The sequence below is a fragment of the Cherax quadricarinatus genome, chromosome 53 (genome assembly GCF_038502225.1).
Source record: "Cherax quadricarinatus isolate ZL_2023a chromosome 53, ASM3850222v1, whole genome shotgun sequence".
In the NCBI taxonomy this organism is placed as follows: Eukaryota; Metazoa; Arthropoda; class Malacostraca; order Decapoda; family Parastacidae; genus Cherax; species Cherax quadricarinatus.
This window is the reverse complement of record NC_091344.1, coordinates 18,333,383-18,351,805: the sequence shown is the minus strand read 5'-3', so window position 1 is coordinate 18,351,805 and position 18,423 is coordinate 18,333,383. Positions and strand designations below refer to the sequence as shown.

The 18,423-nt window shown below is 39.1% G+C and overlaps 1 protein-coding gene across 12 annotated transcripts in view; it reads left to right on the top strand.

The window, feature by feature from the left end:
* Positions 1 to 18,423, top strand: part of Hrb27C (Heterogeneous nuclear ribonucleoprotein at 27C) — a 367,211-nt gene that overhangs the window by 264,115 nt on the left and 84,673 nt on the right. For 4 of the 12 annotated variants that reach the window (XM_053781449.2, XM_053781450.2, XM_053781453.2 and 1 more), the window contains one exon: positions 7,643 to 7,898. In XM_053781449.2, coding sequence (XP_053637424.1) covers positions 7,643 to 7,898 — 256 coding nt within the window. Of the gene's footprint in view, positions 1 to 7,642; positions 7,899 to 8,165; positions 8,191 to 18,423 lie in introns of those variants that run through there. The other 8 variants (XM_053781454.2, XM_053781451.2, XM_053781452.2 and 5 more) reach the window with 4 other exon arrangements.

The window sequence follows — 18,423 nt, the reverse complement described above, 5'->3', positions numbered from 1 at the left end:
GTAACCCAGGCGGGCTACACCTACCGGCTACCTACACTGACTTCCTACAAATAAATACTACTCGCCTCTCTTCCTATATTAAGACTACACATATTTTAAGGTAAATAATGAGTGTACTGTATGTGTATATCGTATATCGTATATTAAGTATGAGACGGGGAGCCAGGGCTACCTACACATGGGCTACCTGCACCTGACTTCCTACAAATAAGTACTACTCACCTCTCTCCCTACATTAAGATTACAAATACTTTAAGATAAGTAATGAATTTACTGTGAATGTATTTTACTTTGTGTGTTTTTAATGCCTAGTTCCATTACTAACTTAATATAATTTAGTGTAAACTTGTTGTCTGGCATTTATATGCATTTATAAATGGGAAAAATGGCATTCTGCCTTCCGGCGATGTCTGCTTTCCGGCGACAGCCTGGAACCTAACCCGCCGTATAAGTGAGGCCCTACTGTATATACGTTTGGACCGTTTACGGGTTAATAGATTTAAATAAAGATATAAAATACCATTTTACTTACCTTTATTGAAGATTAGTGATGGCATCTGGAAGATAGGGAGGAGGAGAGAGGGTGTTGGGGTTAGTGTTTGGAAGGAGAATCCCCCTCCATGAGGACTTCAGGTATCAAAGCCCTCTCTGGGGTTACTTCCCTTCTCTGTCTTACATGCTACTAGGACCAGCTTGAGAGTCATTGGACCCCTGTCTCACAAAATAACTGTCCACAGTCCTCTGTTTCTGGTGCATCTTTAAGATTTCCCTAAAATGGGACATGGTTCTGTCACTGAACTTGTTGCAAAGATGGCTTGTTTCAGCTTGCTCAGGGTGGTACTTCTCCACAAACATTTGGACATCATTCCACTTCTGTATTATTTCCCTCTTCACATCTATGGTGTTTCTCACTTTCTTTACCACAGGGGTACCACTAGCAAGTTTCTTTGGGTCCATTGTAGCTTATTTCACAGTCCCACAAGCATTAAACACAGTGAAATAATTGTAAAATGTTTGAATGAGAGCGCAGGTTAGTGTTCACTCAAGCATCAACAGAACCAGACTGGCTCACGGCGCCTGCGTGGGGACGTGGACAGAGTGGACTGCCAGACAGGTCCAGTACCCAGCGCTTCGAAAATAGGGGCGAGTTCGATAATAGGGACAAAGTTGGTTCGAAAAAAGGGTTATATTTTCGAAGAGTTCGATAAGCGATACGTTGGAAATTTGAGGTTCCACTGTAATGCCACTTCTTTGAGCCCAAATTCAGAATACTACTGGTTTTGAAACCAAACAAAATCATTGCTGTTTCAATACTATGTCTTCCATTTGATCAAATAATACAGGGAAATAGCCAATAAAATCATAAGAAAACATCCAAGAAAGCACCTCAGTTTCACTTTTTTAAACCAAACGCAAAGGAGAGCTTTTCTTTTCTCATGCACCGGTTGAGCAGGATTTTTTTTTTTTTTTTAATACTGTGTACACTAGCTGCACAGACCCATTCTCTCACTTCTAGACCAAAATTTACCACTTTCTTTTTTTTTTTTTTTTTTTTCCATGAAAACATACAGAAGCTTTTTGAAATATTTTCATCAAAGATAACTTGGCAGTAAGATTCCACTTATTTCCATCAGATGATGGAAGGTGTTTGTTATCTAAATACAGCCTCTCCTCACTTAACGATGGAGTTTCATTCCTATGACCATGTCGGTAAACAAATTCGTTGTTAAGTGAGGAGCACACTGTTATGGGGTTTGTGTCAACTATCTTTATAACATTTATAACATTTCTAGTATATTTTTAAATGTTTATACAGTAGTGTACTGTATATTGTAATAAACAGAATAGAGAAAATAGCTCTAGTATACGTTATTTAGGCATGCATACTGGTCAGAGAGCATGTCGTAATTCTGAGGCATCGGTAAATGAGTACGTCGTTAAGTGAGGAGAGGCTGTAATATATATACCGTATTTCATGGCTTATAAGACTTGTTTTAGTTTCAGTGGCTCAGCATCTGACTTAACTGGGAGAGCTACAGCCCACCCCACATCCCAGATTTATAGCTCCCATCACTGACCTTCAGTTTATAAAATGCAGGTGGTTTTTGGAGACATTTTATGGAGGAAAATGTGTGTAATAAGCCATGAAATACGGTACATGCAATGTTTTTTTTTTTCACATATGCAGTCCAACATTAAATAAATTCTATTCCTGCAATTAGGTAAATTCTGAATGATCTTGTGCCTTAGTACTTCATTTTGTTCTTGAAGAGCCTCTGGTTTACAGCAGGCTAGTGGAGATCTCTGAAGTGGATAACTATTTGCTTTCAGTTAGCAATAATGTCTTTTATTACTCTGCTTCAGAATACAGTGGCACCTCGACTTACGAGTTTAATTCATTCCGTGACCGAGCTCATAACTCAATTTGCTCGTATATCAAATCAGTTTTCCTCATTGAAATTAACTGAAATGACATTAATCTGTTCCATCTAACCCAAGAGGCCACTCCAATTTTTTTGTTACGGGTTTTTAAATAAAAATATATTTATAAATAAGAAATGATTTTTGCCTTTTTTGCCAGGTCCCAGCAATGTTTTAGAAATGTTGGAGTATATATGAAACTCCTTGCTTTGTCTCTGCTTATCTGTGTTTCTGTCTTCCTGTCTCTCTGACTCGGAGAGAGAGAGCCACTCATGAACCAACGGGTATTACACACGATGCAGAGTCATCTCGTCTGATTCCTGAACAAGTGAAAATCTGTATTACTTGCCAGTCATGCTTACTATGCCTTATGTCTACAAGCATAGTACAGTGGACCCTCGGGTAATGATTTTAATGCATTCCAGAGAGCTTGTCCTTAACTGATTTTATCATTAGCTGAATTAATTTTTCCCTAAGAAGTAATGGAGATCCAGTTAATCCCTTCCAGACACCCAAAAATATTAAAAAAAAAAAAAATCACTTGAAATATACAGTTTCCTACACAGAAAACAATGATACGTGAAGAATAAATGACGCTTACCTTTATTGAAGATTTATTGACGAGTGCTGAGATGGGAGGAGGGGAGATGATGGAGGTGTATTGTTTGGAAGGGGAATCCCCTTCCAATAAGGACTTTAGGTAGCAAGTCCTTTTCCGGGGTTACTTCCCTTCTTTTTTTAATGCCATTGGGAACAACTTGACAGTCACTGGACCTCTGTTGCACCAAAAATCTGTCCATAGAGCTCTGTTTCTGGCATTCCTTTAAGATTTTCCTAAAATGGACCACAACATTGTCATTGTAAAAGTCACCAGCACGGCTTGGAATAACTGTGTCAGGATGATGTTCATCCATAAAGGCTTGCACTTTTGTCCACATTGTACAAATGTCCTTTATCATTGAAGAAGACAACTTCCTCCATCTCTCTCTCCCCTCCTCTGAAGCAATTTCCTCAGTTGTGGTCTCTTGCTGTTGCAGATGCTCGTGCGGGTCATCAGTGGTTCTTCATCATCGTCCTCCACCAACTCTTCCACATCCTCCCCACTAACCTCCAACCTCCATGACACAATAGATTCCACAACTGGCATAGGCTCCTCAGGGTTAGCCCCAAACCCTTCAAAATCCCTCTCTTGTACACATTGTGGCCACAATTTCCTCCAAACAGAGTTCAAAAGTCCTGCAAGTCACTCCCTCCCAAGCCTTACCTATAAGGTTTATGCAGCTGAGAATACTAAAGTGACCTTTCCAGAAATCTCTTAGTATCTTAGGTCACTTCAAAGCACTTTTGAAACACTGCTTTGGTGTACAGTGTTTTGAAATTTGAAATGACCTGCTTGTCCATGGGCTGGAGGAGAGGAGTGGTCTTAGGAGGCAAAAACTCTACTTTAATAAAGCTCTAGTCCCCCACAATTCACTCTTGCAAGTCTGGAGGATGAGCAGGAGCATTGTCTAATACCAAGAGGCACTTGAGGTCCAATTTATTTTCCAGGAGGTATTTTTTCACAGTGGGGTCAAACACATGATAGAACCAATCATGGAAAATGTCCCTAGTGACCCATGCCTTACTGTTTGCCCTCCACATCACTCACAAATTAGCCTTGACAACACCGTTTTTCTTGAACACTGGGAGTTTGAGTGATATACGAGTAAAGGCTTCACTTTGCAATCCCCACTAGTATTTCTACAAAACATTAGAGTTAGCCTGTCTTTCATAGGCTTGTGTCCTGCCAGTGCTTTTTCCTCCTGTGTAATGTAGGTCCTGTTTGGCATTTTCTTCCAAAACAAGCCTGTTTCATCACAAACATTTGTTGGGGTTTTAATTTTTCAGTGTCTGTACTCCTTGAATTCCTGCACATATTTTTCAGCAGAGTATATGGAGAGTAAAAGAAAGGTGAAGAGAGTGGTGAGAGAGTGCAAAAGGAGAGCAGATAATAGAGTGGGAGAGGCACTGTCAAGAAATTTTAATGAAAATAAGAAAAATTTTTGGAGTGAGCTAAACAAGTTAAGAAAGCCTAGGGAACATATGGATTTGTCAGTTAAAAACAGAGTAGGCGAGTTAGTAGATGGGGAGAGGGAGGTATTAGGTAGATGGCAAGAATATTTTGAGGAACTTTTAAATGTTGAGGAAGAAAGGGAGGTGGTAATTTCATGCACTGGCCAGGGAGGTATATCATCGTTTAGGAGTGAAGAAGTGCAGAATGTAAGTGTGGAGGAGATACGTGAGGCATTATGTAGAATGAAAGGGGGTAAAGCAGCTGGAACTGATGGGATCATGACAGAAATGTTAAAAGCAGGGGGGATATAGTGTTGGAGTGGTTGGTACTTTTGTTTAATAAATGTATGAAAGAGGGGAAGGTACCTAGGGATTGGCAGAGAGCATGTATAGTCCCTTTATATAAAGGGAAAGGGGACAAAAGAGATTGTAAAAATTATAGAGGAATAAGTTTACTGAGTATACCAGGAAAAGTGTACGGTAGGGTTATTATTGAAAGAATTAGAGGTAAGACAGAATGTAGGATTGCGGATGAGCAAGGAGGTTTCAGAGTGGGTAGGGAATGTGTAGATCAAGTTTTTACATTGAAGCATATATGAGAACAGTATTTAGATGAAGGTAGGGAAGTTTTTATTACATTTATGGATTTAGAAAAGGCATACGAAAGAGTGGATAGGGGAGCAATGTGGCAGATGTTGCAGGTATATGGAATAGGTGGTAAGTTACTAAATGTTGTAAAGAGTTTTTATGAGGATAGTGAGGCTCAGGTTAGGGTGTGTAGAAGAGAGGGAGATTACTTCCCGGTAAAAGTAAGTCTTAGACAGGGATGTGTAATGTCACCATGGTTGTTTAATATATTTATAGATGGGGTTGTAAAAGAAGTAAATGCTAGGGTGTTCAGGAGAGGGGTGGGATTAAATTATGGGGAATCAAATACAAAATGGGAATTGACAGTTGCTTTTTGCTGATGATACTGTGCTTATGGGAGATTCTAAAGAAAAATTGCAAAGGTTAGTGGATAAGTTTAGGAGTGTGTGTAAAGGTAGAAAGTTGAAAGTGAACATAAAAATGAGTAAGGTGATGAGGGTATCAAATGATTTAGATAAAGAAAAATTGGATATCAAATTGGGGAGGAGGAGTATGGAAGAAGTGAATGTTTTCAGATACTTGGGAGTTGACGTGTCGGCGGATGGATTTATGAAGGATGAGGTTAATCATAGAATTGATGAGGGAAAAAAGGTGAGTGGTGCGTTGAGGTATATGTGGAGTCAAAAAACGTTATCTATGGAGGCAAAGAAGGGAATGTATGAAAGTATAGTAGTACCAACACTCTTATATGGGTGTGAAGCTTGGGTTGTGAATGCTGCAGCAAGGAGGCAGTTGGAGGCAGTGGAGATGTCCTGTCTAAGGGAAATGTGAGGTGTAAATATTATGCAGAAAATTCGGAGTGTGGAAATTAGGAGGTGTGGAGTTAATAAAAGTATTAATCAGAGGGCTGAAGAGGGGTTGTTGAGGTGGTTTGGTCATTTAGAGAGAATGGATCAAAGTAGAATGACATGGAGAGCATTTAAATCTGTAGGAGAAGGAAGGCGGGGTAGGGATTGTCCTCGAAAAGGTTGGAAGGAAGGGGTAAATGAGGTTTTGTGGGTGAGGGGCTTGGACTTCCAGCAGGCGTGCATGAGCGTGTTCGATAGGAGTGAATGGAGACGAATGGTATTTGGGACCTGACGATCTGTTGGAGTATGAGCAGGGTAATATTTAGTGAAGGGGTTCAGGGAAACCGGTTATTTTTATATAGCCAGACTTGAGTCCTGGAAATGGGAAGTACAGTGCCTGCACTTTAAAGGAGGGGTTCGGGATATTAGCAGTTTGGAGGGATATGTTGTGTATCTTTATACGTATATGCTTCTAAACTGTTGTGTTCTGAGCACCTCTGCAAAAACAGTGATTATGTGTGAGTGAGGTGAAAGTGTTAAATGATGAAAGTATTTTCTTTTTGGGGATTTTCTTTCATTTTGGGTCACCCTGCCTCGGTGGGAGACGGCCGACTTGTTGAAAAAAAAAAAACTATTTGTGTACTTATGAGTTAGAGAGAGAGACAGAAATAGATACACAGACAGACAGAAGGAGATAGACACAGCCACAGCAAATCAGCCAGCTAGCCAGATGGCCACCCAACCAGCTGGCCTGCCAAACATGTATTACATATGTTCCAGAATTGTTTCTCTTTACTTAGGGCATACTTTATAGATAATTCTGGCAGGATTACACTGCCAGTGGTATGAAAATTTAAAGGACGTTACACATTAGTTATTATCGAGGTTTTTTTATATTTCCTCGGAATCTCCTGTGAGTGGCGGCATATCTGAAGCTTGCTTGTAACTCGGATTTTTGCTCACAACTCAAAGCAAAAAATTGACTGAGCGACAGCTTGTAACTCGGAAAACTCGTAAGTTGGGGCACTCGTAAGTCAAGGTACCACTGTACAATCTTGAACAACCAGTTAAGTGTAGGTAGAAAGCATGGCCAACTGTTGTATCCTGTCCCTTCAATTCCTTTGGCAACAATAACACTATTATCCCTTGCTATCAGATGAATTTTAATATTTTTTTTAACCATATTTGCAGTATTAACATTTTATGAAAGTATTGGTTTGTATTGGCAACTAATTCACCAATACCTTCAAAATTAGCTGATACCAATACCTTGGCACACCCCTAGTATTGTGTCTTGAATGATTCCTTGTTGAGTTTCCTCAAAGCTAATCTTAGTTTTACCAGATGCATTTGCTGTGTGTGTGTGTGTGTGAGCGTGCACATGCTTGCATGTGCACATATGTATACTAACCTAATTGTATTTGTTGGAGGGGTCAAGATTTGGCTCCTGGCCCCACTCCACCTCCTGGATTACTTTGATCAACATTCTGATTAGCAGCTTCTTGTTGATGTGTTTTAGTAAAGTATAAACTTCAGTGATAAAAAAAATGCTTGTAATAGAATAGTACAGTATTATTTTTCTTAATAGTTTTACTTGTGTATCTTGTTTTTTATAAAATTTAATGGGATATGCTATTTTAAATCTCTTAAATTGTGCATTTATTTGTTCGTTGATTTATATGCAGCGTATTTTGGTCTTGGTAAGTAAGCAGAAGATGTCTTGGGTTTTTCAGGTGACCCATATGGCCGCAATGCTCCTATAGGTGCTCTGATGACGGGCGCTCCTGGTGCTCCATCTCCTAACCTTGCTGCAGCTGCTGGTGCTCAGCCCGGTGGTAAGGCATCAGCAGACTACAGTTCTTGGGGTCAGTTCAATTACAACCAGATGAGCGGAGAGAACTCTGCAGCTGCAGCAGCTGCAGCGTTCAATCACGGCCGTGGCTACAACGACGGTGGGGCCCCGGGCCCGGCACCCGCCCACCAGGGTGAGTAAGTATACATACATTGTTTGTTTATTACTTTTGCACATCACTTGGGATTACTCTACTCTCACTTTTATTATTTATGTTTGCTCATGTGTATTTGAGTGGTGTGTTGAAACGAAGCTTGCTTTGTTTTGAAGATATATTTACTGTGAGTGAGAGTAGGGGTATCAGTAAGTTAATATACTAAGCATCACAACTGGTGGAGCATTCTTAGGCTCTCCACTAGCCCAACATTGCCAGAAGCTAATATGATTTATGCCATTTCCCGCAGACTAAGGTGACAGCTGGCAGGTGAGGAGTTAGCTAGTCAGACTCACAATAGCAGTGACCAGCTGTCTATGACATAACAAGTAAGATTACAACATTCTGCTCAGTGCCTTGGACATTATTCCCATCTTTGGCCTATGAATTGTGAAGACAGTAAGCTATGCACTTTCCCAAGGTTTCCCTCTTACTTTAAATTACCACTGCAGTACTTGCATTTCATTAGATTATAGACATCTAATATTATTGCATGGTAATAACCTTAATCTCAGAATTACTAGTCTATAATTTAGTTATAAATATTAAGATTCCATTTTGGATATTGTACTTTTAAAGTAATATAATTTAAGTTATAAGTTTTCAACACATTTATCTTGCTGTGTACTCACTTAAGGTCATCATTTATGGATACAGCTGAAGATCCAGTGTAAAATTGGGCAAATTGATATAAACTTGATCACGTGTGTGTCTATTCATAGTTCTGAAGGCATTATCAATCCTCAGTTCTCAAGTAAATCCTGTTAATTGCAACAACTGGAGTTGTGTGGTAATTACCGTATTTTCCACCTTATAAGATGCAACACAATTTTTTTTTTTTTTTTTTTTTTTTTTTTGTGACCAAACTGTTTTAGCACATATTATGATACATATAGTATATTTACTATTAACAGTTAGCAGAGTTACTGAGACAGTGAAGATTGCTTTGTGGATTAGTTGTGGCAAGTAATGTCTCTTGGCTTGATACCTCATTACAACCAGCCACCACACACGTACCTCACTACAACCACACACACACACCTCACTACAACCAAACACACACACACACACACACACACCTCACTACACCCACCCACCACACACACACACACACACCTCACTACAGCCACCCACCACACACACACTTCACTACAACCGCCCACCACACACATGATACCTCACTACATCGAATACCTCATCCACATTCTCTGGAGTCCAACTGGCAGCACTTTTGGATGTTAATACCCCAGTAGACTGTTCCACAACCAGAGCTCATGGTGGGTCAGGTTTTGATCAGTCAGGCTGTTACTGCTGGTCACACGGAATCCAGCATACAAACCACAGCCCGGCTGGTCCACCCCTACCTACCCATATATGTATCCCACCACCACCACCTTGCCCCACACTCACCGTTATATTGATACAGATGCCCCACGATGCCTTATCATGTTGAGCATGTGTGCCTGTGTGTTAAGTTTTGCCAGGAATAACTAGGAAGCTCAGCTGTGAGAGTAAATAGTGTATCTTAGCATTAGCAGATGGAGGATTGAGCCTATCATTGCTGGCTCTCAGTAACTCTCTCCACTTTACCACTTATAAGATTATCATAATACTCTTTGATCACGGGTTCAATCCCCACCTGTGGTATGGTTTGGTAAAGTGTCTATGGTATCTCCTCCAAAGAAATCGACTTTGAAAGTGAGCATAGAAAAATATACAGAAGAGTAAAAAGGTATACGAGATATTAGAACTGGAAAAGATAGATTGTTTAGAGCCTACATAGAGCTAATAAAGCATTTAAACTATGAGGAATTCCTCGGTGTCATAAATATATGATATGTGCATGTGGAAGATATTTGAGGGGGAGCCCAATCCTAATAAGATATAATAAGAGAACATTGTATTAATATCTATGGTCACAGACTATTCAACATTCTGACAAAATATATAAGAAACGTTGCTGTAACAAGTGCCAAAGTCTTCAAGAAAAAAAGCTCCACAAGTACAGAAAGTGCCACTTCACCCAGCTGTGATGGATATGTGGGCCAGTGAGCTGTGAATATCAGAAGCCTGGTTGAGCAGGCAAGTATCAGATCAGCTTGAGCCAGGGTCAGGCTGTGCGAGTAGGAAGTCTTTTGAAACAAGTCATAGGTATCTAACAAGGTTAGTTAATTGTTGAAAAATAATTATATATCAAAACAAAGGAATGGTAATCTACAGCTAAGGAGTATCAATATAAAGCAGAAACTAAAACATTTATAGCAGATGTAAGAAACACAAAAGGAACAAAAGGTCACCCAAGAAATTTTTTTTTAAAACCTAAATACTTCTACACGTATGCAGATATCGAAATCAAAAGTCATTTCTAGGTAGACCAATTCATGAGGTGGTCCATATAACAGTGATGAAAAATATTGAATGTCAAGTATGAATTAATGTTAAGTAGTCCAGCAAATAATTGGAGAGTTGATCCAGGTGTTTCTTCATTACCTATACCCACACTGTGGTCATTAAAACAAATCCTCCATAATTCAAAGGGGAAATAGAAAACATGCCTATACATGCTTCACAAGAGCTTAATTCATGGAACTCATTGTCCATTGAGTGAAAATACCAGTAGCACAAGAACACTGTATTCTGTGGACTGTATGACCCTTGTGAGTTTAGTGCTCAGTTATGATTATGTATTCTGTGGAGATGTTAAAAGCTGTAAACATTGTTTCTCTGCACAAAGGAGGCACTAGAACTCAAGTAACGAGCACCAGTATCACAAACATTGCTCATTGTAAATGTCGTTGGGAGGGTGGTGAGAGTTCAAATTAAAAAAATTTCTTGTAAATTATTAAATTATTTGCACATCTCAAACAACATAGATTTGAAGCAGGAATATCGTGCTTGTCACATCTAAACTATTATGAAAAATTAGAGGCTTGGGAAAAAAGTAAATCACAGATGTCTGCATGGACCTCAGTGAGGCATTTGGCAAAAGTGATAATGGAGTGATAACCCATAAAATAAAGTCAATATGGAAGTAGGAATATGTATTTTTAATTTACTACAGAATACACAGTGGTAGTAAACAGCAAAGTCTCGTCTTATCAGAAAAAAGTTTCATGCCAGAAGGCATATATCTTGATGCCTTTGTTGTTCTTCATCCTCATAGCACCAGCCATAGCGTTACATTATCCTTTGTGGACAGTACAAAAATAATCATGAAACTTGCCTCAGTAAAAGACTGGGAAATTTTGTCAACAAATATTGGTCAGCCAGGTGTAACAGTAGGCAGTAGAAAATAACATATTCAGTGGTGAAAAATTCCACCTAATGAGTCAGATATGGGAAAGAATGGAGATCTCAGGAGGAAGTGTGGATATAAAACACAGGAGGATCATCTCATAAAAGGCAAGGAATATGTTAGAGTAAGACTTTGGTACAATAGTTTTAGGTGACCTATCATTTAGAGAATGTAGTAAGCCAGAAATATAACAGTATAGATAATGAGAACTATCTAAATAAGAAAAATCATGCCAATGGTGGGACTGTTTAAGGCACTCATGTTCTTACGTATAGATTATTGTAGTGTTGATGGCTCAATTCAAAGCATAGAAAATAGAGATTTATTGCCTGTATTGAGCCAGTAAAGCATTTAATGTACTAGCAATGCCTCGGAGTAGTGGGATTGTACTCTGGAGCAAAAGAGAGATAATACAAAATCTACACTACCATAAAATAGGGCTGGAGTGAAGAGAGGAGGAAGTGTAAAATAGAACAAAGCAAAAGCTGGATCATAGACCATTCAACCTGCTACAAGTGGGTATCAAAACTAATAAATCATAAATTTAATGGAATAATAGGGTAAGATGGGTGGCCAGGAATATCAATTATTGTTGATAGATTAGATTGCTTTAAAATTATTGTAACAGTAATGCACAGTGCTGTAACTGATGGACAGACATCCATTGGTTCCAAATCAATTAACCCAGTGGATTTTGTTTCTTTTTTCTGAGGTATGTGAAATTGAGGGTTTACTATATTGTCAGAACATACAGAAGATTTTTAGTTGTGGGGTCAATGTGCCTCTGGCAAGACAGTGATTGAGTGAGTGATTTTTATTTTTTCAACAAGTCGGCCGTCTCCCATTGAGGCAGGGTGACCCAAAAAAAAAAAGAAAGAAAACCCCCAAAAAGAAAATACTTTCATCATCATTCAACACTTTAACCTCACTCACACATAATATATATAATATATAATTGTAACCGAACGAGTGATATTGACCAATAACAACACTGTGCTAGCCAAGGATTCAAACCCATGTTGTACTGGCCCGCCATTGTGAGCGAGAACCACATGACGCCTTAACCCACAGGACCACCCAATCCTACAAGAACCAAGCACCCTGCCAAGCTAGGTGTGTTACTCTTCGTCCAAGGACATATGGAGGTGTGGGAGCTTTCAAGCTAATTTCATTCTCATCCCTGTTTGGTGTACTAGCCTACGAGCAGCATATATATATTATTGTAACCATGAATGAGTGGTATTGATCAATAACAACACTGCGGTAGCCAAGGATTTGAACCCATGTTGTGCTGGCCCGCCATTGTGAGGGAGAACCACATAACACTTTAACCCACAGGACCACTCAATCCTACAAGGACCAAGCACCCAGCCAAGCTAGGTGTGTTACTCTTGTTGTTATTGATCAGTACCACTCGTTCATGGTTACAGCAATATATACTATATGCTGCTCGTAGGCTAGTACACCAAACAGGGATGAGAATGAAATTAGTTCGATAGCTTCCACACCTCCGTATGACCTCGGACCAAGAGTAACACACCTAGCTTGGCTGGGTACTTGGTTCTGTGTGTGTGCGTGTGTGTGCGTGCGTGCGTGTCTGCGTGCGTGCGTGTCTGTGCGTGCGTGTCTGTGCGTGCGTGTCTGTCTGTGTGTGTGTGTGCGCGTGTGTCTCTGTGTCTGCATGTGTGTCTGTATCTGTGTGTGTGTGAATGTGTCTCCCACCGAGGCAGGGTGACCCAAAAAGAAAAAAAATCTCCAAAAAGAAAATGCTTTGATCATCATTCAACACTTTCACTCACACATAATCACTGTCTTTGCAGAGGTGCTCAGCTACGACAGTTTAGAAGTCCCTCCAAACTGTGAATCTCCCAAACCCCCTCTTTAAAGTGCGGGCATTGTACTTCCCATTTCCAGGACTCAAGTCCGGCTAACCAGGTTCCCTAAATCCCTTCACTAAATATTACCCTGCTCACACTCCATCAGCTCGTCAGGTCCCAAAAACCATTCGTCTCCATTCACTCCAATCTTACACACTCACACACGCTTCCTGGAAGTCCAAGCCCCTCGCCCACAAAACCTCCTTTACCCCTCCCCCCAACCTTTTTGAAGGTGACCCCTACCCCTCCTTCCTTTCCCTACAGATTTATACGTTCTCCAAATCATTATATTTATTTATTTTTATTTATATTTATTTATTTTATATATAAAAGTTATCAATAGTAAATTGGATCTGTACCTCTGCTAAGTGTCAGATAAACAAGGCTGTGATGTGTATGTGGGTCAACAGGCTGCTGACAGCAACAGCCTGCCAAAAGAAGCAATCAACAGAAATCCAAACCCCTGGCAAGGGTATGAGGGTAGGAAAACTTAAAACTGGTCATCAGCCACATAGTGTTGGTACTGCTATCTACTTGTCCCTTTTTCCTTTCATTGATAATCTTTATTTCCACAGATTCCTGTACATTCTATCTACATTTTTCCCTTTGTCTATTCTATGCTTCTTCTTGTCATTCAATGATCCATCTGCCAACAGACGCACCCTCAAATATGCAAATACATTCACTCTATTCATTCTATCCATTTTTATGTCCAATCTTCGATTACCTAGATTAACTAATAGTCTCAGTACGTTACTCCTTCCTACATTCTCTTTTAATTTCAATCTTTTACACCCTCACAGACTCTACCATCCTCTGCTACACTTCTTCAGAATTTCCCATAAGTACTGTTACCAACAAAGAACTTCTTGCTTTCTTGTAAAAGTGTTAAATGCATTGTGTATTCTTTCCCCCCAAGTAATACTTTTGATTTGGGTTGCAGTAGATGTGGGGCATGTTTTTATTCTTGCATCTTATATGAAGGAAAATACGGTAGCTTAAAGTGTATAATGACAAATGCATAATTGAAAGGTGAGTAGCAAGCTGTGTTCACAATTCACCTTAAATTATTTTTAGGGACTGGGCAAAGTTAAGTGTTGTTTTCTTATGGTATGCTCAGAGTTGGTCACACACTTTGCTGCTGCTTCTCATTGTAGCAGACTTAGCCTCTGCTTTCTCTATGTATTCCCACTCACACATTCAACACTTAACCATTAGTCATGTTATTAACACAAAAACAAAAGATTCACTGCATAAAAGTACATATGTGTACTATTTTTCTCTTCAGATAAATTCTGTAATTAATATTAGATATACTTCTGACTTGTAGATAAGTTTATTTTGGTAAATGCTGGCATGGTGATTAAAAAGAATATAAAGAGCAACAAATGATATAGGATCATACACACATGTATGATTCCTGACAATTTGAAAATTAAAAAAAAAAAAGTGACCTGAAGCATTGTAAATTATTGGTTTCATTCACTTAATTAATTCTGCTGAAATTCATTTGTGTTGCTATTGTTGAGAAAGAGAGCAAAGGTTGTAGTTAACTTGGTAAAATCCATCTAATAATTGTGTAATAAAACAGCTTTGATAGAAGCTACAAATGATAATAGTGACCAGCATTTTCTGCATTGAATATTCATTAGTTAAGTTACTACAAATGAAATATAATAAAACAAAGATGCAAACCACTACCAAGGCTGCATCCACCTGTCTAAACCAAGTAGCAGGAATATTTTATTTCATGTGCCCAAATACCATGTAGCCAGGGATATTAATTTCCATTGCCCTCCCTCAGCATGAACCAATATAACCTGTAGAGGTTGTTCTAGTTCATTTGTCCGGCAGTGTACTATATTTCTTCTCTTGTCCAATTTGTAATGGATTAACCCTTTGACTGTTTCGGTCATATATAAATGTCTTACGAGCCACCGTGTTTGACATATATATATATATGCTCAAAAATTCTAGCGGCTTCAAATCAAGCAGGAGAAAGCTGGTAGGCCCACGTGTGAGAGAATGGGTCTGTGTGGTCAGTGTGCACCATATAAAAAAAATTCTGCAGCACGCAGTGCATAATGGGGGGGGGGGGAATTCGACCCTTTTTTTTTTTTTTTTTTTTTTAAACTCCAACTTTGTGGTGTATTTTCGTATAGTATTTATGGTTGTATTCTCATTTTCTTGGTCTCATTTGATAGAATGGGAAACATGTTATAGAAATAGAGGTGATTTTGATTGGTTTTACTATGAACAGAACCTTGAAATGGAGCTCAGATTAGGGGAAATGTTTGATTTTTGCCGATGTTCAAAAGTAAACAAATGATGTCATTGTCCAATAAATGTCCAACTAGCCATTCTAATATGCAATCATGAATGGGTTGACATTATTTATACAATTATTACAATATTGCAGTAGTCTGTATAACAGTAAATCTTCTATTTTTTGTTTCAATAAAAATTCAAAATAGAAAGCAAGAGTAATATCAGAGGGGCCTGGAGATATGACTGATGAACAAAGAAAATGTTATTTTAGAGCCAGGAATGTCTGCACTGTTCATTCTGGTCCCTATTTTGAAATTGGCATATTTTTTAATATGCGTGAAATGGGCCAAATTGCAAATTTCTGACCACGTTATTGGGTAGTTGAAGTCGGTAAATGGGCAGTTTCTTGTACTTAATCGATAGAACAAATGAGTTCTAAAGAAATAGCTATGAGTTTGGTCGACTGGAACAATGGAATTAGCCGAAAATAGGGCTCGAAGTGGGCAATATTGCCGATTTGTAAATATCGCCGAGGTCGCTAACTTCGCGAGAGCGTAATTCCGTAAGTTTTCCATCAAATTTTGTTCTTTTGGTTCCATTACCATCGGGAAAAGATTCTCTCTCATTTCATAATTTTTTTTTTTTTTTTCTCCCAAAAAATTTTCAACACCAGGAGACACCTCAGGATTTGGGGTTTCAACAGTCAGGGGGTTAAACATTTAATTATTTTTCATTTGTACTAGAATACTGTAATCTATATCTTGTATCAGTGGCTCTTATCTTTACTATTAGATGTACATAAAACTTGTATCGAGTACCATAAATCCTGCGGGTCAGTTGAATTTTTTGTAGTTTAAAATTCTGCTGTAGGTGATTACATGCCATACAAGTCTTTCTGAACCCTTAAACTGTCCAAACACAGATCTACGTTCGCTCGCGTAGTGCTCCGAACAGAGAACTACTTTTTTTACATGTTTTGTTATGGAGAAAATCAAGGTCGGAGTGCTATGCGCGCAGATGTAGATCAATGTTTGGACAGTTTAAGGGGTAAATAATTAAATCACCATCTAGCAGACTGCTACAGAGTAGTAGTCTTTTTTTTTTTCTATTTGAGCTTGTTTTTTCCAGGAAGTTATTGCTCTTTTGTTATATTTTGACAATGATAAAAGAGTACATGAGTGGGAATGTGTGAGTACGAGAATCACTTGACTAGATATTGGCCAGTAGTCTTACTGTAGTGCTCTTGTTATTGTGAGAACCTTGTAACAGAGAAGCATAGCAATACACCTACTGGCTCATGGAGCTTGGATCCTTCTTAACCAAAACCTTTTTCACTCGCATTTCAATCCTCTCATATAGATGTAAAGCTCCCTAAGGCATTGGTTTCAGTGACTATATGACAGTTTGTTCCACTCATCCACAACTATATTACAAAACCACATTTTTTTTTTTTTTATGTTTCCAAATGGCAGTGTTTTCAAAGTTGTCATTGAAGCTAATACACTGGGTGGCTGTAAAAATGGGTTTAACCTTTAAACTGTCCACACGTAGATATACGTGCACGTGCGCAGTGCTCTGAACGTATATGATGTTTTATTTTTCATTCCTTCAAATTTGGCGCGATGGTCCTGATTCACCTAGACATGAAAGAATAAGTCTGTGCATTTAGTGTGTGCACTATGAAAAAAATCGGGGACCACCTAGTACCTTGTGGGAGCACCAGTTCAATTGAGCGTCAGCTAGAGCAAATAGCATGGCAAACACCAGTGATTCACTGATGTCATGTCATATTAACACTCACATTTTAAGAGGAAAGTATAAATAGGTTAGATAAATGCATGAGTTGGACCTGACTAGCTTGTGCTGCTAGGCCAGATGTCATGATCCTTTTTTCAGTGGATGTGACCTGTCTAGGTGGGTCATTGGTCTAAGCTGGGGGGTGACATTGACCTGCCTTGCATGGGCCAGTAGGCCTGCTGCAGTGTTCCTTCTTTCTTATGTTCTTATGTATTTGGCTGGCTGGCTTTGGCTGTCTCTGTCTGTCTATATCTGTCTCCCACATGTACTCATAAATGCAGCTATTATACATAATGTTAATTACCTAGGATAACCCAAAAATTTCAGGCTAAGTACTATACAGTGTTTGTAGATCTAAGACATAAATAAACATGATGCAAATAATAGCAGTGTCACTTGCTCAGCAATCAGGGAGCGGCCCATACACCACAAACCAACAGGTTTACTAGCCGCTCCCTGAGACAGAGACAAGCAGATGGACAGACACACACACACAGGCAGACAGAAAGACAGATTAGCAGAACTAGACAGACAGATAAGCAGAGCTAGACAGACAGACAGATGTACAGATAGACAGACAGAGACATGTTTGTGTGCAAGAGTAAAAACATATAAAGGCAAGGTTTCCCCCTCCAGCAGCGCACATTCATCAAATGTCACTTGTTAACTAACGCTTGTCATAACACCATTCTTCAAGGAGCTCATATTATACTCCAGGCACACACACAAGACAGATAAGCTGAACTGGACAGACAAATAAGTAGAGCTAGGCAGACAGACAGACAGATGTACAGATAGACAGGCAGACAGACTGAAAGATATACAAAGACATGTTTGTGTGCAAGAGTAAAAACATATAAAGGCAAGGTTCCCTCCAGCAGGGCACATTCATCAAATGTCACTTACCTGACCCTTGTCATAACACCATTCTTCAAGGAGTTTCATACTCCATAGTGTCTAAAACATTGCTGGGACCTAAAAATACTTTGTATATGTTTCTAGACAACAGTAAATGACCAGGGCAGATGAAAATGTTCACCTGTCAGTGTGATTGTTACAATTTGAGTACTATTTCAGTACATAATATTAGTGTCAGAACAAAGATTGGCTATGAAATCACAAGAACTATTATAAATTTGCAATTATCAGAACATAACAATTATATAAATTAAAATAAAAACGAGAAAAAAAGGTAAATCGGCAACACTTCTGCAAGCGGCAGGACTGGATCTTGCCGTCAGGTGAGTATCCAGAGCCAACTTTGTGGTCTT